At 48.1% G+C, this 17,616-nt stretch overlaps 1 protein-coding gene across 1 annotated transcript in view; it reads right to left on the bottom strand.

Annotated features, from left to right (window-relative positions):
* Positions 1-1,591: 1,591 nt before the first annotated feature.
* Positions 1,592-17,616, bottom strand: part of LOC117050938 (solute carrier family 2, facilitated glucose transporter member 5-like) — a 38,178-nt gene continuing 22,153 nt past the window's right edge. The window contains exons 6-12 of the mRNA XM_033156901.1: positions 10,370-10,557; positions 8,750-8,860; positions 7,826-7,927; positions 6,606-6,681; positions 3,588-3,715; positions 2,006-2,188; positions 1,592-1,876 (exon numbers count right to left, since the gene is read on the bottom strand). Of these exons, the coding sequence (XP_033012792.1) occupies positions 1,592-1,876; positions 2,006-2,188; positions 3,588-3,715; positions 6,606-6,681; positions 7,826-7,927; positions 8,750-8,860; positions 10,370-10,557 (1,073 nt within the window). The remainder of the gene's footprint in view (positions 1,877-2,005; positions 2,189-3,587; positions 3,716-6,605; positions 6,682-7,825; positions 7,928-8,749; positions 8,861-10,369; positions 10,558-17,616) is intronic.

Below are 17,616 nucleotides of genomic sequence, written 5' to 3'. Positions count from 1 at the left end.
GCCCTGGAATCTGGCCTGGTTTGGCAGCCCAAGATGGGAGGAAGAAGAAGGAGCAGGTGGCGGGGCTGTAAGATTGGCACCTAGGGAACTGCTGGCTCTCTCCCCTGCCCCTCTTGACCAGCGAGGGTAAGGGGCTGAACAGGTAGGGGTGGAGGCAGAGTTGGAGACTGATGACCAGAGAGCCAGGGTGGTGTAACGGTTAGAGTCCTGGACTAGAACTTGGGAGACGTGGGTTCAAGCCCCCAACTGACCATGAAGGTGACCTTGGGTCAGTCACCATCTCTCAGCCTGACCTACCTCATGGGGTTGTTGTGAAGAGAGGTAGAATTGTGTACACCACCTTGGGCTCATTGGAGGAAAGGTGGACTATAAAGGTAGTAATGATAATGGCAGCATTGTCTAATCTCCAAGAACCTGGGGACACCTTTGTAGGTGGGATCAGACTCACCCACCCAGAGCATTGGGAGAGAGAGTCTTGTGTATGAGCTCACTCTGCCTTGTCTTTAAGAGCTTGGCGGGAAGAGCACATCAACTGTTGGGACATCTTTGTAGTTTCTGTTTGTTTATGAACCTCTTGCTATGCCCACTTACCTTGGGATCTTGACTTCCTCAGAATCCTGACTTCCAGACCCAGTGCTTGGCTGTTGAGCCAATACCGCTGTTATCCTATATAAAGATCTCCCCTTTACTTTTACTCTCAAGTAAGAGACGTCGTGTTTTGGGATGGAAACCTGACACTGACTTAGAACAAAAGGGCAATGAGTAATACTCGGTGTGCAATAATATACCTCCTTATAATTGTTCTTTAATACTTTTTAATCCTTGAATGAGATAGAACAATAGAACTGTAGGAGAAGTAGATATGGAAAAGAGTAACTGCTCATTCTACATGTGAGTTCAATCCTGGGAGGTTGAAATTGCACAAGTCAAGTCCCAAGCAGGGTGAAGAGTTTAAAAGCTCTGTTTGTGTCAGGTCTGTTTGGGGCCACCTGGTGTGAAAAGTGCTTTTAAGCTTGCTGGGCAAAACCCACTGGGCACACCAACTCTGGAAAGCTCACGAGACCTTGTGGAGTAATGTAAGTTCCCCGCAAGGTCTCATGCGAGCATCCCTAGCCTTCCAGAGCCAGCGTACTGAGAGGGCCTTACCCTGCAAGGAAGTCAGAGAGCTTAAAAGCTCTTTTTGTGCCAGGTAACCCTGAGTGGACCTGGTGCAAAATGACCTTTTAAGCTCTCTGCCTTGCTGGAGAAGTGGGGCAGCTCCAAGGATTTGATTTGATTTTCATGTGTACATGAAACCCTTGGAACTGAACCCTGACTGAGTAAAGTGAGGGATTGCTGTATAAAGTATTGCACTAGGGTGTTTGTGAATGACTGTCTTTTCTTTGTTACCTGTTTATATATATATATATATATATATATATATATATATATATATATATATATTTGACTCTACAATTAGGTGTGCATTTGGTAATATAATAATAGCAGTAATTCATGGTAGGAGAGTAGAAAAGTCTGAACAGAAAAAGAGTAGGCTTTGGATAGGAAGAGGAGCAACCGTCATTTGTATACCAGTGAAGGGCAGGCAACATTAAGAAGTGATGGTTGGTTTTCGTTTTCTTTTGATGCTTTCTTTCCGTTTCGTGCTATCCCGTTTGGCGCTGCTATCCCTTTTGCTGCTATCCCGTCTGCCGCTATCTCGTCTGCTGCTATCCCGTCTGCCGCTATCTCGTCTGCTGCTATCCCGTCTGCCGCTATCCCGTCTGTCGCTATCCCGTCTGGTGCTATCCCGTCTGATGCTATCCTGTCTGACGCTATCCTGTCTGACGCTCTCGCTTCTGATGCTGTGGCGTGTCAACCGCCTTCTGTCCTTGTCCTGTAGTAGTAGTAGTAGTAATAATAATAATAATAATAATAATAATAATAATAATAAATTTATACCCCGCCCATCTGGCTGAGTTTCCCCAGCCACTCTGAGCGGCTTCCAACAAAAGATTAAAAATACCTTTGACGTCCGCCGGATTGGGACCTGGACCTGGACCTTCACCTTCTTGGCCATGGCCAACATGTACTTCTTGATTTCCAAAAAGGTCTTGCCGTTGGTTTCTGGGATAACCTTGAAGATGTAAACGAAGCTGAATATGCAGAGAGGCCAGAAGAGGAGGAAGGTGTAGGAACCAATCCGTGTCTAGAAAGGAACGTCAAAATGAGAAAATGAGAGGAGTAGGGGTGGGAATGGAGGTGGGCATGACCACAATATATAACAGGCATCTGGTTGGTGAGATGAGGATGCTAGACTAGATGGGCCATTGGCCTGATCCAACAGAGGTCTTCTTATAATCTTATGTTTATGTGATAATGATGACGACGACGATGATAATCAGGGGAGCCAACTTGGGCCCCTGATTATGGGTGCCCAGCGTGCGTGAAGTCATGATATCAGTTTGTAACCTGATGTCATGACATCATGCAGCCCTCCCCCCCCCCCCGGCCTCAGAAACTAATTTGCGGTGGTAATCAGGTTCTGAGACCTCGCAAGACCTCGGAAAGCCCCCTGAACTCAACTTCTGGTGAGGAGCGGATAGGACTCGTCAACCTGGGAAGGCAACCCATCTAGGAGAAGGAAAACTGTTATCCTAAACCTCTGCTGCCTTGTGGGATATCTTCAGGGAAAGAAAAGGCTAAGGAGAAAACCCTACACAAATCCAAAGTGGATCCCTAAGACGGTTGGATGGTGCCTTGTACACCTCCTTCTGGCAACTCTTGCAGCCAAGCTGGTGCCCGGCGTATTACTTTGCTTTCCTTTGGACCACATGATCGAGGCTGAGAGGGGCCGTGTCTTGCCATCTCGGCAGCCCAGGAGCTCCATACACTCTACCCAAGCTTGCACACCAGAGGTCACTTTGGTGCTACTAATGCAGCGGTTTGACTTCACCCCAACTCCATTGTCTCTCGAGATGCCAGCATCAACAAATATACAGATAGTCCTACTCGAAGTAGACCCACTGAGGTGAATGGACATGGCTAACTATGGTCCATTAATTTCAGCAGCTCTCCCTGGAGTAGGACTTATTTCAGCAACATCTTGCAGGCCAGTATTTCCCCACCCCTGGTACACAGCCAGTGGGGTGGAGTGGTTATAGTGTCGAACCAGGAGCTGGGAGAGACCATTGTTCAAATCTCCACTGCTCCATGGGGCTCACTGGATGAATTTAGGCCAGTCATGAACCCTCAGCCTAAGCTACCTCACATGGTTTTTGTGAGGATGAAATAGAAAGGTGCAGGGGAGACCCAGGCAAGCCGCCTGGAGCTTCTTGGAGGGTAGGTGGGATATAAATGCAATATATAGGTAAGAAATATTCTGTCCACCTCCAGGTAGTTTCATTTAAAAAATCGACATCATTTGTAGTTTCTGGAAGATGTGCAGACTCTGGTTTGATGAGCCTACAAGGGAAGACCTTCAGCAACACCTGGCAGGCCAAAAGCTCCTCACCTGGGTGAGTTTGATGGACCAATGGTCTGACTCAGTGGAAGGTGTCTTCTTGTGCTCCCGAACCAGTTCAGACCACCCCCTCTTCTCAACTCACCTCTATCTGAATGAATATCATCCCCATAATGAAGTGCAGGAACCAGTGCACAAAGCCCCCGAGCATGAAGGCTATGGAGCGGGATGGCTGGAGGAACAGCTCCAGTATGATCACGTTGGGTATGGGACCTGGGCGGGGAAGAAAGTATTCGAGGCTGTTTTTCATGGACTCGCTCATTCATCCATAGCGATTTGAAAGGAACTGATGCCATGCAGTTAAAAGCTCACATGTGCCTAGTTCAAACCTTGGCTGGATCTACACTAACCTTTTAAACATTATTAGAACCATATATAGTTGTAAAACGTCACAGGGCATACTGGTAAATTAAAAACGTTGCTTCCTTTTAACAATGCAGTTTTCCTGTTGCCAGGTCCTGGTTGCTCTACAGCATCCTCGGGTGTCACATTTTAATAAAGCGTTATTCACATAGGAAAATGTAATGTGTCCATTATGTTATGAAAATCGTTCCTTAACACTTCCTTAAGGTTATAAACCATAAACCATGAGTGTAGATCACTGGGTGGGAAATAGTAGCAAAGTTCCCTGCAAAACTCACTGAGGGCGCAGTTCCCAGGATTCTTTTTGCAGGGGAGCCATTGCCATTATTATTATTATTATTTCTGATTGGGTTGATTGGGTTGTCCCAGCCACTCAGGGTGGCTCTCAACAAAATATTAAAAACACAACAAAACATCAACCATTAAAAACTTCCCTAAACAGGGCTGCCTTGAGATGTCTTGTAAAAGTCAAATAGTTGTTTATCTGTTTGACATCTGATGGGAGGGCGTTCCACAGGGTGGCTGCCTCTGCCTGGTGCCCTGTAGCTTCACATCTTGCAGTGAGGGAACTGTCATAAGGCCCTCAGAGCTGGATCTCAGTGTCTGGGCTAGACAATGGAGGTGGAGATGCTCCTTCAGGTATACTGTGCCGAGGTTCTTTAGGGCTTTAAAGAACAACACCAACACTTTGAATTGTGCTCAGAAATGTACTGGGAGCCAGTGTAGATCCTTTAGGACAGGTGTTATATGGTCCTGGCAGTCACGCCCATTCACCAGTCTAACTGCTGCATTCTGGATTAGTTGTAGTTTCCGAGTCACCTTCAAAGGTAGCCCCACGCAGAGCGCATTGCAGTAGCCCCAAGCGGGAGATAACCAGAGCATGTACCACTCTGGTGAGACAGTACTCAGGCAGGTAGGGCCTCAGCTCTTGAAGTGGTATAAATGCATTCTTTGATGTGGATGTGACGTATTCGGACACTGTGAGTGAGCATTAGAAATAGGGAGTTATGCTCAGGACTAACTTTTTGTCCTGTTTGCTGGGCGGAAGCTAGGATATTATGGGCTGCATTCAGTGCTACACCTACTCTGGAGCAGACCTACTGAAGTCAAGAACATAATAAGAGGCCTGCTAGTTCAGTATCCTGTTTGGACAGTGACCAACCAAACACCTGTGATGGGAAGCCTAGAAGCAGGAAATGGGCTCAGCTGCACTCTGCTCACCTGTGATTCCCAGCAGCTGGCATTCACAGATATCCTGCCTTGCACGGTGGAAGTGCAACATAGCCGCCGTGTTCAGTTAATGGGTATGACTAATGCAGGCACCCCCAAACTCGGCCCTCCAGCTGTTTTGGGACTACAACTCCCATCATCCCTAGCTAACAGAACCAGTGGTCAGGGATGATGGGAATCGTAGTCCCAAAACATCTGGAGGGCCAAGTTTGGGGGTGCCTCAACTAACGGTTCATGGATTTCAAAGGCTCTACTCTGAGTAGAACTCAGTTAAATTGTTATGGAAATTCTGACCTTGCGTTACTTTTCATTTTCTGTAATATTGTGGTGTTGTTTTTAATGTACCGGGTAGTGGTTTCTTTAAATTGTTGTAAACTGCTTTAGATGGGCTTTCCTCACAAAAGCAGCATATAGATATTTCAAAATGAATCCAGATTTCTTGCTCATTGACCCCTTGGCCACAGAATAAAAAGAACCAGAATAAGTACATACAGAATACATTCCCATGATAAGATCTAATTGTAAAATGTTCCTTCACAAAGGCTGCATACATGCCATACTTTTTAATGCACATTTAAAGCACCCACCCACCCAGGAACACTGAGAACTGTAGTTTGTTCAGGGTGCTGTGCATTGTAGCTCTCTGATTGAGAAGCTACAGTTCCCAGGATTCTTTGGGGAAGCCAAGGGCTTGAAAGAACCCTGGGAACTGTAGTTTCTTATTCTTGCTGGAAATTGTAGTTCTCTGAGGGGGAAGCTACAGTTCAGAGGATTTGGGAGGCAAAATCATATGCTAACTTCTATAACCATCTAAAACAATAAATGACTTCTGCTGCCTAAAGAGCCAGTTCGACAAATCTCAGTGGTAAGCCAGTAGTGTAACAGAGTTATACTTAAAGAGAAATACCGGTAACTTGCTACATATAAAAAAGGTTCGTACAAACATAGACCGGCCAGGTACGACTCTACTGTACAGTGGTACCTCTGGTTACAAATTTAATTTGTTCCAGAGGTCCGTTCTTAACCTGAAACCGTTCTTAACCTGAGCTACCACTTTAGCTAATGGGGCCTCCTGCTGCCGCTGTGCGATTTCTGTTCTCATCCTGAGGTAAAGTTCTTAACCCGAGGTACTACTTCCAGGTTAGCGGAGTCTGTAACCCGAAGTGTTTGTAACCCAAGGTGTTTGTAACCCAAGGTACCACTGTATTAGGTTAAGGTCTGGTTAACTACAATAACAATTTTCTTTCTTTTTTTCTTCTGTAATGTATAGAATTATTATTATTATTATTATTATTATTATTATTATTATTATTATCATCATTAGTTTTGTTTTCTACATGGGTACCATTTTTTCTTCTTTTTATGTCTAATCTTACTCTGTGCACTTGTAACTATGTACTCTTTGTTTTTCAATAAAAACACTTTTAAAAACACGTAAAAGAGAAATAAAATAAGCGGCCTGCTCTGTTTGCCTCTTTGAAGGAACTCTGTAGGTCACCTGAGTCTTTACCTGGCCCAAGGATGTGCCCAAAGATCAAGAGGAGGAAAAAGACTGAAGTGACGTATGACATCCATGGCATGGTGTCCTGTTGGAGAAAGTTGAGTGTGCTTCAGGCATGTATGAATGAGAGTGCCTGGCACGCCTTACATTAAAGCAGGAGGGAGGAGCATTTCTCAGACTGAGGGTCGCATTCCCTTCCGAACCACAAATCAGTGGCGGGTGGGACAGAGGCAAAAGTGGGTGGAGCAAGGGGTTATAGAGTTGGACGGGTCCCCCCAGGCCATCTAGTCTAACCTCTTGCAATGCAGGAATCACAGCTAAAGAAGCCTTGATTGGTGGCCATCCAACCTTTAAAAGCCTCCCGGGAAGGAGAGCCTGCCACCTTCCGAGAGAGAACCTGTTCCGCTGTCAAACAGCTCTTAGTGTCAGAAAGTACTTCCAAATGTTTCATCGGAATCTCTCTTTCCCGGTAGGCTGATTTCACTCACATTCACACACGTCTCTCTAAACTCCATCGAGACAAGCGAGAGGTGCAATCAGGGTTCAAGGACAGATTCCGGACAGGCAAAAAAAACCTCCTGGTTAAAGCACAGCCAGTGAGCGGTGTGGCCTGGTGAGAGGGGGTGCGGCCTAGCAAAAGTTCTGAGGGCCAGGCGAAGAGAGCCAGAGGGCCACATTTGCACACACACCCCAGCCTGAGGGACCCCACCCCTGGATTAAGATACAGGCAACTCAACATTTATGTGGGGCTTACGTTCCAAGGCACTTGCAGCAGAGCATCAAGGGTTGGGACTGCATTGGGAATGCAAGAGTCAGATACATTTTTGCAGGAAAGACCCGCCAACAACATTCCTTCCCGCTCTTCCACCTGACACCAAATCTGAGTGGATTTTCAGCTGCCTTATCCTGAAGGAGACCAATGCTCCATCTACACCAGGGTTTGCCAAACTTGGGTCTCCAGCTCTTTTTGGACTATAACTCCCACCATCCCTAGCTAGCAGTACCAGTGGTCAGGGGATGATGGGAACTGTAAACCAAACACAGCTGGAGACCCAAGTTTGGCAAACGTTGTTCTACACTGACCAGCAGCGGTTCTTCAGGGTTTCAGATGCTGCTGTGGACTGAATCTGGGACCTTCTGCATGCCAAGTAGGTGCTCTGTGATGGAGCTACAGCCCTTCCCTTGCTGGGTGACACGCACTAAATCACACCAGGTTTTGAGCAGCAAACCTGAAGTTCGAGGGTCATGGTTAACAGAATGCAGAGGATGCTGCATATCCCAAATCCAGTGAGGAGGAGGATCCTTCGCCCCACAGAATCTACTGTATAAACCTAGAGGGTATAAGAACAGAGAAGAAAGAGAGAGTTTGCATGCAGAAAAGAGAAAGAGAATAAAATGAGGCCACCAAGAATCAACAGGTGTAACTTCCTTATACAGGGCTGCCTTTGGATGCCTCAGGGGTCCCATAACTCCATATACCCTCCAACGCTGGTGGCGCTGTGGTCTAAACCACTGAGCCTCTTGGGCTTGTTGATCAGAAGGTTGGCGGTTCGAATCCATGTGACGGGGTAAGCTCCTGTTGCTCTGTCCCAGCTTCTGCCAACTGAGCAATTTGAAAGCACTCCAGTGCAAGTAGATAAATAGGTAGTGCTGCAATGGGAAAGTAAACGGTGTTTCCATGCCCCTCTGGTTTGCATCACAGTGTCCCATTGCACCAGAAGCGGTTTAGTCATGCTGGCCACATGACCCAGAAAGCTGTCTGTGGACAAACGCCAGCTCCCTGGGCCTGAAAAGCGAGATGAGCTCCGCACCCCATAGTCACCTTTGATGGGGCTTAACTGTCCAGGGGTCCGTTACCTTTACCTTACTCTCCAATATTTCCTCTGATGAAAATAAGGATGTCCTAAGGAAAACCAGGACAGCTTCTTTAAATCCAGGACTGTCTCTGGAAAATAGGGACACTTGGAGCATCTGCACATGTCCTCCGTGGGCATGTGCAGAAGGTTTCTCCAGGGATTCTTTGAAGTGACAACAGCACAATTTTAACAACGTTTGAAACAGATTGGAACTTTTGATTTTAGGAAGGGAGAGAGGGAGAGAGGGAGAGAGGGAGAGAGGGAGAGAGAGAGAGAGAGAGAGAGAGAGAGGCTTACCACGATCATCAGCGAGATTGCGATGAAAATACTTGACAACACAGTGATATACCGGGCTTCCTGCTTCTTGATCCTCAAAGTTGCATAGATTCTCTCTGAGTAATAGAACACCTGGAAGCAAACCACAGCTATGGAATGCCCTCTCCAACCGGAGGAAGTGATGGCAGAAGATTGGACAAAATCATGGCTTTCAATGGCTGCTCGCCATGATGGCTATGCTCTGCCTCCACGGTTGGAGGCAGCAATGCTTCTGAATACCAGCTGCTGCGAACCACAATAAAAGAGAGGGCTCTTGGGCATGGAACCTGCTTGTGGGTATCCCAGAGGGATCTGCTTGGCCGCTGTGAGAACAGGATGCTAACTGGGTGGGCCATTGGCCTGATCCAGTAGGCTATTCTCATGCTCTGATGCTCTTAACTCCCAGACTGCCAGCATTTCGTGGGAGCGAGTGAAATGCATCCTGGGATTATATATATATATATATATATATATATATATATATATATATATATATAATGTTTGTATTCTGCAATATGTCATTAACCCATGTGTGTACGAGGAGGCCTGCTCTGCAAACTCCAGAGCAGCTGTGGAACCTGTGGCCCTCCAGATGTTGCTAGACTACAGCTCCCATCAGCCCCAGCCAGCATGGCCCAAGAATCAGGGAGGATTGTGGGAGCTGTAGTCAAAATCCCACCAGCGCTTGTGGTTAGGGATGGCTGAATCTGTCCATTTTGGTTTCTCCCGGTTTCTCATTTTTCTAAGTTGGAGTTCCAGTTCTACACATTTATTTTTCACCAGCATGCTGGGTTTTTTTTTTGCTAAGTCCTCCTAAAAATTCATCAGCCTTTTAGTACATTTTTCTCTCAGTTAAATGTATTTTTGGATACAGTTTTCCCTACTATGCACATACCTGCAAGGCAATTTAATATAATACATATTTTTTGTTATTTTCACCAACAGATGCACCTTAATGCACACTTTAATCCTACTGTATGAACTTTTGGACTTGTTAGTTAGAACAACAGAGAACTGCATTGCAAAATTCAAAGGAGTGCATATTTTGATGGAGGACTGCCTTTTGGTTCTGATATTGCTTCAGAAAGTATGAATCAGGCAAGTCCACATTGAAATGAAGGCCAAATCAAATTTCTCATCCATCTGTAGATGAAAGGTGGACAAAAACTTCTATCTACTATTTGCAAACCTGGCATAATTTTATGCAACTCTATTGAGGCACCCATGGCTCACCTTTTCTCCGAGCCAAAGCAGCCACTTGTACAGTGATACAGCAGGGAACCTCTTTTTTCCTGGGAGATGTTCTCAGCTCCCAGGAGCCTTTAGTCCAGGGATGGGGAAACTTTGGCCCTCAGGATGTTGCTCAACTGCAACTCCCATCAGCCCCCGCAATCCTGGCCAATAGCTAGGGATTATGGGAGCTGTAGTTCAGCAACCACTGGGAGTCCACAGGTGCCCTAGATCTGGAATAGAGTCTTCTGGGAGCTGAGATCACCACGCAGAAAAGGAGGTTCTCTGCTGCATCTCTGCATGAGTGGTCGTTCGGATGACTATTAACACTCGCTTAGCCTTCTAACCCAACTGGGAAGCTGCCTCTCTTACCGCATTGACACCTGTGAGCTGTTGGCCACTCATGAGGATGACCACGGAAATGATTTGCCAACGCAGGCCTTGGTTGCACAGCAGCTTCATCGTATTCATCTCCTTCTCCGCCCTTACTGAGACGTTCTCCTGGTGGAGCTCCTCAATCTCACTCTCCACGTCATCCTGGCATCTCAGCCTCTGCAAGACTGGAGGGGAGCAGGGAAAGGATTTATGCTGAGCCACCAGGGCAGGAAGAGATGAAGAAACAACACTGTGGAAGAATAGTGGTAGAGCTTTGTATGTCTCAGGTTCAATCCCTGGCATCTCCAGGTAGGGATTGGCGGCCGGGGGGGGGGGACACCCCTTGCTGGCACCTTAGAGAGCTGCTGCCAGTCAGTGTGGACAATGCCTCTTCTTACTGAGCTAGATGTGCCAATAGTCAGACTCAGTATAAGGCAGCTTCCTATGTTCCTATGTGTTGCCACCCTGCCCTGCTGCCGCCGCTGTCCCTACCTGCTCTGCCGCCTCCGCCACCGGCAGAGAAGCTCCACCGCCACCAGCGCTGATTTCAGGCAAGATTGCACTGATGGGGGGGGTCTTGCCCCAAATCGTGTGAGATCTTGCACACTCCACAAGATCTTGTGTGATTTCAGGCGAGCTCTCACCCCAAATGGACACAATCTTGCCTGAAATCAATGCCAACGGCACAGATGGCAGGGCAGGCAGGATGCCCATAGGGGTGTTCCCTGAGGCAATGGCCTCACCTTGCCCAATGGCTGGGCCAGCTCTGGCCACAGCTTTGCATGCAGAAGGTTAAAGTTTCTCTTGGTGGGACTGGGAGAAGCTTCCTATTTTCCTCGCCCCCCTCGTGTCTCCTGGGAAGGTCTGAGGAAGCACCCAGTGCTGTATATGGGAGAGCAGGAGCTGCCAGCCTTTGCCCAGAGACTCCCACAGGCATCTATGTAGGGTCCCCATGCCGTAATGTTCCTGTGCAGCTCAAGGCGATTGTACCTTGCCTGGCTTTCGCCTCATCATTCCTCTGAATCAGGAGAAACCTTGGGCTTTCGGGGAAGCTGGGCAAGATGATGACTTGAAACACCGCCAGGATTCCAGTGAAGCACAGCAATAGCGGCCAACCTGTACAAGAAGATGCAGTTACGACTAGGGGTGAGAGAAGGCATCACTTTCCTTTCCGCCCTCTTTCCAACTCAAGCGGCACTGTTTCCTTTCCGCTGCAGTTTGTCTTCTGCCAAAAATGATATTTCCCCTCTCACTGTCCACTGTGTGGGAATTATGTAACCCACGGCATTTGTGCGATTAATGACGCAAATTATGTTGCCATTACACTATTACATTTTGTTTGTTTCGATGCCAAGGAAACTCGATGCAAATTGCAGAATGGATTGTCAGGGACTGGGCAGAGAAGGAAGGGTGGAGACTGTTTCCCCAGCCCAACCCTTCCAGAGAAGAGGAAGACAGTTTAGATTTACAGCAGGGGTTTGAAGCAGATGAGGGGAAAAGCTGGGAATTAATGGGAGAGAAGGAGGATGAGGAGGGAGCAGCAGCAGAAGGGGGGCAACAGCTGACAGACACAGTGTCTTTTGAAACCATTCTAGACCTACCCTCTCCCAGAACCCAGCGAGCCTTGAAAGTAGGAGAGCAAAGAGCTCAAAGACAGAGGGCACATAGCAGCACCCGTAGAAGTGACAAATGAGGAAGTGAGAGAGACAAGTGGTGGAGATTCACTTGGGACAACGCCATTATCCAAGAGGTTGGGTTCTACAGCATCTCTCTGTAAATACTGAATAAAAATAGGACGGTAAGAAACATTCCCTTGTCTTTGTACAATCCTGGACAACCAGCAGCCTGACATGGATGGACCATAATCCATGATGTATCATTTGCAAATACAGTCATACCTCATGTTGCGAACGCTGCGGGTTACGTTTTTCCGGGTTGCACTCCATGCCAAACTCAGAAATACCGAAATGGGTTACTTCTGGATTTTTGGCGCTCGCGCATGTGCAAAGACACTAAACCGTACTTCGCGCATGCGCAGAAACGCCACATTGCATCATGCGCGTGCGCAGATGCGGCGCTGCGGGATACGAACGCTGCAAGTTGTGGACGTGCCTCCGTCACAGATTACGTCCGCAACCCGAGCGTCCGCTGTAGAAAGCCACGACAACAATGAAGAAGTATCCTATTTGCCAGATTGATTGATTTCTATTCCCGTCATAGGATGGATAAGCAAACATCATTGATGTTTTATTGTGTTTTTAATACTTCGTTGGGAGCCACCCAGAGTGGCTGGGGCAACCCAGTCGGATGGATGGCATATAAATAATAAAATTATCATCATCAAGGGAGCCAAATATGGGATGCTCGGCACCCACACTGCAACCCTGCCCCCAACGTCTGAGGTCTTGCAAGGCCTCAGACAGCATCTTCAAGGCCTCAGATATGTTTTCTGAGGCCTTCTGAGACCTCAGAACCCGACTTCCGGTGGCAACAGAAATTGGGAGGCCTTCTGAGGTCTTCCAAGGTTCTTGGAACCTGACTTCGGGTACCACCACAAATCACGTTCTGAGGCCAGGGGGCGGGCATGACATCATGACGTCACATTACAACCTGACATCATGACTTCATGCACGCTGGGCACCCATAATCTGGGGTCCAAGTTGGTTCCCCTGATCATCATCATCACCACCACCACCACCACCACCACATAAACATAAGATTATAAGAAGACCTCTGCTGGATCAGGCCAATGGCCCATCTAGTCTAGCATCCTCATCTCATAGTGGCCAACCAGATTCCTGTGGGAAACCCACAAGCAGGATTCGAGCCCTCTCCTCTCCTGTAGCTTCCAGCTACAGGTATTTGGAACTGTGGAGGCAGAGCATCGCCATCCTGGCCAGCAGCACCCACAAGTCATGCTTCCTTTTTCGTTTCTGCTGAAACTCTCCAACATCCCTTGTGATGATCTGCCAAGGTTACCTTTCTCAGTCCCGAGAATCTCTTGAAGACTAAGGATCTGTGAGACCATGACACCAACTGTGACAAAGATCATGGGGACCGTCATAATGGACCCCCTCAGGTTTTTAGGGGATATCTCTCCAAGGTATAGTGGGACGATGCAGGAGAACATGCCTGATTAGAAGGTAGACAAAGGGATGATTAACAGCATGGTGAGACACGGCAACATTTTCAAGGAACATGGGAAGTTCTCCAGCTGAGTGGAGGTGGCTAATTGATCTTCACCCCAGCATTGGGTGGCATTCTGAAGAGTGGCATTCTGTGCCCCTGCATGTTGTGTAGCAGAGATTGGTCCATGATTTAAAAGGTAAAGGTAAAGGGACCCCTGACCATTAGGTCCAGTCGTGGACGACTCTGGGGTTGCGGTGCTCATCTTGCTTTACTGGCCGAGGGAGCCGGTGTACAGCTTCTGGGTCATGTGGCCAGCATGACTAAGCCGCTTCTGGTGAACCAGAGCAGTGCACAGAAACGCTGTTTACCTTCCCGCCGGAGCGGTACCTATTTATCTACTTGCACTTTGATGTGCTTTCGAACTACTAGGTAGGCAGGTGCAGGGACCAAGCAACAGGAGCTCACCCCGTTGCGGGGATTCGAACCGCCCACCTTCTGATCGGCAAGCCCTAGGCTCTGTGGTTTAACCCACAGCGCCACCCGCATCCCAGTGATCCATGATGTAACATGCATTTAAATTTCTACTTGGGGGGAAATAGACATTGCAATAATCAATAAATATTTGACGGCAAGGGAAAGGAATATTTGGGCTGGGCACCAAATGCAGCACCCCAAGCCTCCCTATCTGGCCTTCAGGACTCTCCCCAAGATGTACGCCACTCCCCAGGGCACACCCTTCACCAGCCCAGCTTTAAACCCTCCTCCTGGCTGGAATTGAACCCTGATAATGTCCCTTGCATTATTTAAGTGACTTTGCCTAAACCACTACGCCCAGGGCTCTCTCTCACCTGAGCATATTCCAGTAACCAAGCGTGAAAATATGGTGTATTCGTAGGCATGTATCACAGCAGAACATCCCATGAAGGCAGCAGAGAATATGGACATAATGTTATTTATTACCAAGGCCCCTTTCCTGAAAAGAAGTAGGAGAGGCAGAGGGTGCCAATACATGTACAGTAGCATCAAACAAACAGGAGAGGAGCTGTTGAATTGCAGTAGGTTCTTTTGGTGGGCAATTTGGTCTATTTTTGCTAGTTATGGGAAGGACAAGGAATTATGCAAGGCACAGAGTTCCCGGAAACCCCCAAGTACTGTAAACCCCATTCAACCACCTCCTTTGACTTCTGAGACTTCAGCAGCCAACTTCACATGGACTAGCAACTTGCTTTTGCATCTTGGCTAGGGATGGGCAAATCTGTTTATTTCCATTTCCTGTTTTTTTCAGCTCTCCACATTTTCACATCTGTTTGCATTCTCCCCCCCACCCCACCCCAAAAAATCCTACAAAAATTCACCAGCATTTTCAGGCAAATGTCCCCTGATAAACACCTCCTATTCCACTACACAGGGGCAGGAATCGGGGAGGAGCCTTAAAGTGGCATTGGCAAAGGAAATCAGACATTGGTTCTACCACCCATCAGCTTGGTTAAAACAGAAGCCTTGGGCACTTCAGAGCACCACCATGGGCTCCTGTGTGGAGAGCCAGTGTGGTGTAGTGGTTAAGAGCGGTAGACTCGTTATCTGGGGAACCGGGTTCGCGTCTCCACTCCTCCACATGCAGCTGCTGGGTGACCCTGGGCTAGTCACACTTCTTTGAAGTCTCTCAGCCCCACTCACCTCACAGAAAAGCGGGATATCAAATCCAAACTCTTCTGTGTGATGCTTTGAAGTCCTGACATTGGGACTTCAAAGCACCCAATCACCTAATGCCATTGTGACATTTGGCGACTGACAGGCAAGCAGCTCCAAGGCTAGAACCAGAGAAGCATCTGGCCTGCAAAGCCTAAAAGGACACACCCCTGTGCCATAGCCCCATAAACATATTCTCTCTTTACCTGCCGTATCTGTCCACCATGAAGCTGACCATAAGGGACCCAATCAGGCCTCCAAGGGAATAGATTGCAATGGTGAAAGTGTAGAGGAAATCAATATATTCTTCTTCTTCTATGTTGGCCTGCTTCCTCTGTTGATACGTGCCATTGTAAAAGTTTGATACGAGCTAGGAAAGGGAGGAATAGATAACAATGATTGCACTGGGGGAGCAGAGCCCTTTAATGGACTTGATTTGCCCACAAATAAAGTTCTGGTATGCACTCAACTCCTTCCTGCAATAGTGTCAGGGACTGTGTTGAGGAGGAATGGTGGGAGCCTCCCCCTCCCCCTGCTCCTGATCAGGATCCTGAAACTTCCCAGGAGCAGGAGGACAGTACAGATTTGGAACAGTGGTTTGCAGAGGGACATAATTCAGAAGGCAGAAGCTGGGAAATACTGGATGGGGAGCAGCTAGGAGAAGAAACACAAGGAGAGAGAGGGTTAACAGATTCACTGTCTCTGGGAAGCATTCCTTTGCTCTCCCCAAGGTCAAGAAGAACTGAGAAAAGTGGCAGAACAGAAAGCACAGTGGTTATGAGATCAGGTTACACGATGCATCAGTGACGTGGATGACTAGGGAGGTAAGGTGCTGGGACTCTTCATTGGGAGTACCGCCATTCCTAGGAAATGGATTCTTTGTTCTCTCGGTATGATCATTAAAGTTTCTAACTAGTAAGAAGACTCCTTTTCCTTTGTTCTGCTCATCTGCCACCAAGGGGGTGGGGAGGTAGCCAATTCCCTGAAGCCTCACAGACAGGCTAAGGGGCCCCCACCATGGAGATGCAGAAAACCCATGGAATTGTGAAGCGTTTGGATGGTGCTGTCCATAACCAGCTCCCAAGCTAATCTGCATCACTGTCACTGGAATGCGTTCAGCTCATTATTTTAAGGTCACAACAGCAGGGATGAGGATGGCTCACACAGTTGTCATGTGTTTTGCTCGGATATACACAGCTCATTCCTATTTCACCTAATGGGAGTGGAGGCTCTAGAGACCATGGTTTCCCAAATTTTGGGGACTACAACTCCCATCATCCCTGACCCCTGGTCCTGCTAGCGAGGGATGATGGGAGTTGTAGTCAGACAACAGCTGGAGACCCAAGGTTGGGAAACCCTGCTCTAGTACAAAAGCAGCCTGAGCAAGCCTCAAAATGAACCACGGAGTATGCTGCTGAAATGTGGAGTATCAAACCCCGGCATGAACTGATGGGGGACTAGTGCTTGGGTGATTTTCTTGGCCGGTGCAACCCCATTTGGGTCCTCTTCATGCCAGCTGAAAAGTTGGATTATAGCCTGCCACGAAATTGGCCAATCTTGTGGTTGGCACCGCTCAGGGGGCAGGCCAAACTGGGCCAGCAGGCTCCACTCCGGTGCTGCCTCTTGAGCATAAATTGTGGCCAGCCTCCATTCCTGGCTCAGTTCTTTGTCAGATCTCGTGGAAGGTACAGCATTGGCCACCAAAGATGCCAAAGAACCCAAGTGCCTGGGAAAAGGCAAAAGTGCCTGCTGAATCCTCGGGGGGATTAGGTTCCCCTTCCCAAGCTTGGTCCTTCCTCCTCCACCACCACCACCCCCTGACCTATTGGCAGCACTAGGAGGCTGTTAGCTGCCCCCTTTCCGGGCCTGTTCATGTGCCCCAGCTGTGGAGGCTTTATCTGATATCACTCCCCAGCAAGCCAGTAATGGACTGTTAGCTGCCCCATTGGTTGCTCCAGGCTGCTGGCTCCATGGTGTTAGGATTGTCAGCCACCCCCTGTTCCATTAAACTTGTTACTGCGGCTGCCTTCTCAGTTTGGTTGAAGCACTTGCTCCTTCCCTTTGGAGGTTATGCAGCTTCCCAAACCACCTCCCCTGCTTACTTCTGCTGTGAAGCAGAATCTCATAGGATGAGTGGCATGGGTAAATGTGACACAGAGTCAGCATTTTGGGTGCTGCGCATTCGCCCAGAGGATTTCCGTTGGCTGGGTTTTAAATTTGAAGGCAAATTAGCACTGTAGGGGAATTGCAGAAGATGGAATTGCTACCGACGTGGTGTAGGTGGCCTTGCACAATTGACCCTTCATATCACCCTAAGCAGCAGCGTTTCTGATGCTGACTCCCACTGACTTGATTGCGGAGAGAAGTCTGGAATCAGAGGCAGAAACTGAAATCAGCAAGTGGGAGGGGAGAGGCCAAGAGCCAGG

The sequence above is a fragment of the Lacerta agilis genome, chromosome 8, assembly GCF_009819535.1.
Source record: "Lacerta agilis isolate rLacAgi1 chromosome 8, rLacAgi1.pri, whole genome shotgun sequence".
Classification (NCBI taxonomy): domain Eukaryota; kingdom Metazoa; phylum Chordata; class Lepidosauria; order Squamata; family Lacertidae; genus Lacerta; species Lacerta agilis.
Note: the sequence above shows the minus strand (reverse complement) of the source record. Positions and strands in the feature narration are given on the sequence as shown.